This window comes from Sprattus sprattus (genome assembly GCF_963457725.1).
Source record: "Sprattus sprattus genome assembly, chromosome: 3".
Lineage (NCBI taxonomy): Eukaryota > Metazoa > Chordata > Actinopteri > Clupeiformes > Clupeidae > Sprattus > Sprattus sprattus.
Genome location: NC_137922.1, coordinates 53,531,570 through 53,539,069, shown reverse-complemented (window position 1 = coordinate 53,539,069; position 7,500 = coordinate 53,531,570). Strand labels below are relative to the sequence as shown.

The 7,500-nt window shown below is 42.6% G+C and overlaps 1 protein-coding gene across 1 annotated transcript in view; it reads left to right on the top strand.

Moving 5' to 3' along the window:
- The window catches only part of il1rapl1b (interleukin 1 receptor accessory protein-like 1b), a gene marked incomplete at both ends in the record, with an annotated part of 255,216 nt that overhangs the window by 231,986 nt on the left and 15,730 nt on the right, over positions 1-7,500 (top strand). Inside the window, one exon of the mRNA XM_080834146.1 lies at positions 878-1,023. Coding sequence (XP_080690272.1) covers positions 878-1,023 — 146 coding nt within the window. The remainder of the gene's footprint in view (positions 1-877; positions 1,024-7,500) is intronic.

The following is a 7,500-nucleotide window of genomic DNA, read 5'->3' as shown; positions in this document are numbered from 1 at the left end:
CTCTATTGTTGAATGAAATGACTGATTCTTCAGCCCTGTGAATCGCTCCTTTGTAGATAATCTAATACACTTGAGCCAGGGCGATTCACTGAGTCCTGTGGTCATGATTAATTGTTATTAGCCATTCTAGAGGGTCCTCAAGGGAAACCGCAAATCCTCCCAGAAGTAGGTCCCAACACCCCCATTCCCATTCTCTCCCATTATCCCCTCCAGTGTCATAAAATTGCCACAAATGCTGCTTCTATCGGTAAATATAAAGGAAAAGATAACCTTATTTTTCCATTTATTCCGCCAGCCTCCTACACGCATCGGCAGTAGAGGTTCATTTACTTTAAGGAGTATTTTTTATTCTTTTCTCTCTTCAAACCTCCCCACCCCACCATCCTTGCACGACTCCAGTTTCCATGGCAGCCGTTATGAAAAGCTACTTTTTTTAACCTCATTATTTAGTTATCTCCCCTACTGTGCGGGCAAACGCTAGCTGTTCTGATTTGTCGTTCCCTCCATCTCTTTCCTCTCTTTCCTTCTCAATGGTCCATTAACACTGCTTATTGATCCCCACAAATTTGATGCACAGAGAGTGTGTGTTTAACAGAATTTGGATGCATTTACTAGTTTAGTCGAGGGGTGCTTCCCAACAGTCACTGCTTTACAGGGTTGTATTGATCTGTACTGGCTCTCCAATGCTTCCTCAGTAACCCCCTGCATATCATATCCCATTCACGTCATGTCACGAAGTGTGCCCCACTCGGCACGTCTCCAGAAGGATTCCAGAGCACTCATGGGTAATCATCGTGTCACAATGAATGTGTAATGATGGGCTCTAATCGCAGAGCAGCGAGTCGCTGAGCAAATGTGCTTCCTCTCCACGTTCTAGAACAATCCGTGAGCACCTCGGGGAGCGGGAGGTGTCTATCTCCTTGATGATTGAACAGATGAAGGAGACCGACTTGGCGAACTATACCTGCTACGTGGAGAATAACCACGGCAGAAGGCAGGCAACCGTCCAGCTCACAAAGAGGGGTAAGGCACTGTCTGCTAACTAAAGTGGAAGAGTTAAGATACCTGAAACTGCATGATATTTACTGTAAAGTTTCTCCCATACCCTCACAAGGCACAGTAACAAGCAAGGGATGGCTTGCAATTATTAAGAGCACCTGTCTCTTAATGTTGAGTCTATTTATCATTGAACCCATAAGTATTATGCTTACAGGGCTTTAGACTAACTTTTTGGTACTTCCTACACATTTTAGGAGCAACGTTCACTTTTAAAATAGATATACAACTGCGACATTTCATCCATTTTAATTTGTGTTTTTGAACCATGCTTTAGTAATATGTTAGAACATTGCAGATATAGAAGGCATTCCTGTCTTGAAGATACAAGAAAGATACAGAAACTGTATAAGCTGCCTATTCCTCATGAATAGAATAGGTCCCTACGTACTCGCAGAATGAATTTGACATATCTCCTTACAGAGACAGGGAGAATATACAGTAGTTAAATACCACTTGGAATGGTATGGAAGAATATTTCTTCTGATATAGTATTTGCAGTCCCGTTTAAGTTCATTTGTAGGAGAGACCATAATGAGAAACTCATAATTAGAAACCCTCTTATGACTCCCTGTAGTGCCAAACAGTTTGATCAGGCACAGGGAAATGTACCGCTTGCCTTCATTTCACAGAAAAGTAAAGTGAAGATAATAGAAGTTTAAAATACTTTAAGTAAACCACCTCTAGTTGATCCCCAGCATTGTAAGCGGGGGAAGGAAAAAAATAAGAAAACTGACCCCATCAATTTGATGTTCTGCCCGCTTGTCAGCTATGCTGCTACAGTTGGTTAAGTTATGTCAGAGCAGTGAAGAAGTCTGAGAACCCGTGGACCCGCGGACCTCAGCCGGGAGATTTTTGGGCAAAGCTGTGAGCCGCTCCAACCGAGCTCTTCTCAATTGTCGTCGAGAGGCGCTTGCCCCGCACTCCCTCGGCTTCACTTTTCTATCCTGCTGCCCAACGTTGAAATGGCAGACTTTTCACCAAAGGCTAAAAGAAAAGAACTCCCTCTTCTGAAAAAAAAACAAGATACAATAGACAACACGTCTAGTCCTGGGTTCGTGTGAGGTTAGGGCAAAAAGGTGGGTGGGGAGGAGGGGTATGGCTAAAAGCCTGTGTTTTTCATGATATCTGACTCACATTACCGAAGATCACAGAGGGTGAGAGCATCTAATGTTTTGCTTCCTGTTTTTTTCCCCCTGCTTTCGTTCTCACTTGAACTGGATTTTCTTTCCACCTGTCTAAAAGGGAGTCTGAAAAGAGCGGCATGCTTTCATCTTTCTTACACCAAAAAAAAAAGTGAAATGGCAAAAAAAAGCTAAATTGTTACACTGATTGATTTCAATAGACTTCCCAGCAGTCTGTTTTTTTTAAGGCGCACGGCGCTAAGCCTCCATGTGCTGCGGCTTGCTACTTAGCAATAGTAGATTAGCATTTGGCCTTTTCTTTCCTAATGGATGGACCTTCTGTGAGCTTACAGCAGCAACATGATGGGTTAGGCCAATGGTGGGACATTTTTTTGAACAAATTGCCCATAAAACACGTATTAAAGGGGCTGACTTATTATACAACTGAATAAAGAGCATTTGAGCTGACCTACCTGCCTTCTAGCCTGGTGACACCAGCCTACGTATTTCCGGCTGATTTGATTTCAAGCTCATACGTAGTCTGGCCCAGGCCCGCCTAACATCGTTTCCAGGCTTCACCCTACAACCGCACCAATCAGCAAACAGTTCAGAGCTGTGACGCAAAACTCGCCTTGCCGAGGTGCATGTAGTACAGCGGAGTTTGTAGTTTACCAGCATTGTCTCAACTCTCGAGAACATCAGAAAATTAAAAGGAGAACAAGAGGATTGTCTTGTAAGTTTTATGATTGGAAAGGACGTCGTAGCTCTTCTCCCAACTGGCTTTGGGAAGAGTTTAATCTACCAGATGGCCCCGTTAGTAATGGAGAGACGGGATACCGAATGCTTACCAAACGTTGCTGATTGGTTAAGGGAACTCCAATGATTTTAAACCTCAAGCTAAGCACCCGCCCATCTCGGAAACGAAAATGCATGGGGTTTTGCCAGACTGACTGATGGAAAGAAATGGAGTCACAGGCTGGCAATGGCCAGGCTACCTGCCTTCAGCTACCCTGTAGGAAATTTGATGGGTTAATGGGTGGGAACCTTGACCTGCAGATTTAGTTTTACATGACAGGGTCTAAAGTATTCTTTTTTTTATTGCGGGCTGTCAAAGATGGGAAGAGTGTAGCACCCAGATTTGAACGTAAATGCTCCAGTGACATATAACATCTTCATTGTCCTTTTTTCCCCCTACAAGACTAGGGCCGTGGGGGTTTTACGCAGATGGGTTGATGGTGTTGAGGCGATGAATTTTCCTGCATCTGTGTCGGTCTGCTTAAATATTAATGCAGCTTCACACACGCTCAGAACAATGGTGTGGTGACAGCTCCTAGTTCAGGAATGAGTTGTTCCACATTCATCTTTTCATGTCTGAAATCACTTTCCCAGCTCAAAAATATCTGCTGTAAAATCTGTTTCTCCCTCTCTTGCTCTCTATCTCTCGGTCCGTCTTTCTCTATTATGAAGATGAGCAGTCCTTTTGTTTTTTTCTCCATAAATCATAACAAGACTGTCCACATCCCTTGTGCATAGAGAAAAAAAAAGCAGAAGAAGGAAGGCATGAAGGAGAAGAAGAAAGAGACAGATTTCAGCTGTTTGTTGCTCATCTGCAGCTAAGACATCACTCTTTCTCGTTTCACTTCGTTTCGCCAGAATCTGTGAACTAGAGGGTTTGGCGTGGCAGTCGTATTCACTCAGAACTGTCTCGCTTCAAAAGTCAAAAAAGCCAGACAAGTGTCAGGCGCTGATGTTCTCCCTTTCTCTTTCATCTAAAGCTTCAATATAATACCGCTCCCTTTTTCTCATCTTTCCCCCCCAGTTCATGTCTTCTTAAGCATTTTAGTTTATTTAGTTTTTTTTTTTTCAAGGAAAAGGATGTTATCTTTTAGAGACTTGTCTTTGAACTTTCTGGAAGATCATTTATCATGCAAAGTCAATACAATACCATTACTCTCCTCGATTCTCTTTGCTTGCTTGCTTATCAATGTCATCCCACGGAATCACAAGGTAAATTCATAACCACACTTTTGAGTGGATTGACGTTTTTTTTTTCTCTCATTTTTCCCGGTGTTAAGGTTGTCCTTGGTGACTTGAAAGCTGTCAGTTGTGCATATTTTTTACATGACTGGTTATTTCGCTTTTAAAGTTTCAGACGAAGCTGCTTTGATGCCACCCCGGATTCGCTTTCGTTTGGTATATTAAAAGGATTTATTCTGAAGCTGAAGTGTTGGAATAAACTCCAGGAGGATTGTGCCGTTCCCTTTGGACTTCTGCGTCTCAAACGCATGTCTGTCCTCGGCCTATGGACTGCGGGGGCCCCTTCATATTTCATCATTGTGATGTTTATTTCATGCATTCCGTGTTGCAGTATTGATGATTTGAGCGCAAGATGAGCAGCATTTATACTTGCTTAACATAAATCAATGTTTGTTTATTTTTTTTTACTTTGGCCCAGCTAGAGCAATGGATCTCATTTATGCTGTTTCACCATGCTTCATCGACCGCAAGCCCGTGTAGACACCCACAGTATAACACACATGCGTGTATGCGCATCAACATATGCTCAAATCCATATATTCACAGAGAGGGACGAAGACCACATGCATTACACCCACACACTCAGAGCAACACTTAATGGAATGGACACATCCTTCTAGCATCATGCTAGCACACACACACACACACACACACACACACACACACACACACACACACACACACACACACAACACTCACACACACTCACACACACACACACACATACACACACACACATACACACACACACATAGACACACACACACACACATACACACACACACATACACACACACAGAGCACATTGTGATTTCTATTCTCAGCTTTGCGAGGGAGGGGGGGAGAGAGGAGGTGAGGGAGCAATAGTGGTGATGATGCAGTCAGCCTCTTACTGCGGTGAGAGTTAAACTTTTCTCCACTGCATCAAGAAATAAGTGGACTTAATGCTTTAAGATTTGTGTCATTCTGCTCTCCCTCCCTGTGATCTCTTTCTCTCTCTTTCTGTCTCTCTGAATTGTGCCCTGCTCAAATGGATCTCCAAACAAGGGAAAACAAGGAAGCAACACATTTCCCCTAAAATGCAGGCAGAGATAAAAAAGAAAGCCGGATTCCAAGAGAAGACATTATAAGTAGGACAGCTAATTGGAGGACTGAAGCGTCTTTTGAAAACTGGTCAATTCGTGGAATAATGGATCTCTGTACCACAGCAGACATTACTTTTCATGATCAAACCAGGTAGCACCTTACTGCGTTTAATCCGTCAAATGAAAGCCTCTGCATTTTGTGAAGAAAAGATGTGACAAGACTTCATTTGGCACACAAATAACAAGAGCAATAACACCCTTTGCACTGAAAGACGACCATTCTGCGAACAGAAGGCTGAAAATAGTATGGCAGCTGTATAAATCTCCACAAATGCCCTTTTGTCCACTTAATGTGTGACATTCCGCCCTGTAATGATTCTGTGCCAAAGAATGCTGGTTTTTGCTGTGTCATCAAAAGAATTTTGTCCACTACAATGTTTTTTTGTCTTACTTAATCTGTGACATGAGCATGTGAAGAAACGCATTTAGTGTCCTGAGAGGGCTTGTACAAAAGGCTTTTGTTTAAACCACAAGAAGAATTTTGGCCTGTGAAGAATCGATTTCAAGACACAAAGTTCACTGTGTGACACCAAATGGACTTCATGTCAATAAAGGGCACATAAATCATTTTCTCCATGAATTCTACGGCAGCTTCGAGTTTCAAAATACATTTGAGTCACTGGACAAATGCTGGATATCGGCTTACCCTAAGCCACTTAGCTTAGCTCTGGGATGTTCTTCGACCAAATTTATTTGACCTCTTTGGGCTACCAATGTAACTGTTCAAAAACAAGAGCAGTTCAATGTCTGCTAGGTGCTCTTGTTAAGTGACTACTAGTTTTTTTGCTGTTCCGCTCTTGCAAGAAGTCGAACAAGAGCCACTTTATTTAACTATGGAAGTAGTCCATATGTAGGTTTCATTTTATTCATCCGTGTTTTTTGTGACTATGTGAGCCAGAGTGTTTATGTCGGTGCAGGTTTTTAATGCGAGCGCTGAGGCTGTGAGAGCATCACTCACAGAAATGGTCCTGCTCGAGGGAACTGTGCGGAGTCATTTAGTTCAGTCGCAGTACCTTTTCTTCCCGCCCGCGCCAATCGATGGCTGTGTCCATGAGACCAATCTGCCCTATTGTAAATCTTCCGGGGCTTATGGTCCACTCTTGTGTTCCCATTATGTAAGCAGTTGCTGCCGGGCCACAAGCTTTTCACTGCCACCCTTTGTGAGATTCTTGATAATTGTTTTCTTTATTGCCTCCTTCAGGAGGGAACCAGTGTCAATGATCAGTTATTAGTGATGGGCTTTCTGCTCATGATGACCGCACTTTGGTTGTTGGCCAGATACGACACAACGTATCGTTTGATCGATTCAAAACAGGTTATCTGACTGTTTGTCTATATGTCTTTATTTTTCAGTCTGTCCGTCTCTCTTGTAATTCCATTTTTAACGGGCCACTTATTTTCGTTTCGATCAAAGGCAGCAGTGCCTTGGGGGCACCGAACTCATGAAAAGCAACAGCAAATGGCAGGGCGCTTAGGGAGAGCCAGAGGACAACTCGGCTACCAACAGCCTGAGTGCAGTCTGGACTTTGTTTTTTTGACTTCAGACTGAAGTCCATTAACCTGACCTCCAGCGGCGCAGCCACAGTACATATTGAGATTATTTTATTACATTTAACTTTTCACTAAATGGTTATTTGGCAAGAGAAAATAGATGTCCCGCATAAGCATATGTTTACTGAGAGATTTTGCCATTTGGGTTTTTGCTGAAGGCTGCTTATCCCTGAAGGGATTCGAAGAGAACATTCTGTGTCTTTCTACCTTTTGTGGGAAGTTATTATTGCCAGTGCAAACCATGGAAACGCCATTTACTTTGTCATTGTATAATTAAGCAATAAGGTTCGAGAGGCAGTACTGTATCGTCAATAATGTACTTGTTCGAGGGTGTTGTTAGGCCCGACTCGCAGCGCAGCGTTCATCTACCCGTGTTATAAATAAAAGTAATGGTAACACTTTCTATGAAGCCCAGCGTCATAAGGCCCTATAAGGACATTATAAGGGCCTTTATAATGACTTATAGCGATTGCTACAATGACTTATAGCTACTTTATAACTACGTATAATGTCTTGATGATGATTCATAATCACCTTTATGATACATTATATCAGTTCATTATGAATGGTTATAATTAAAGACGGAA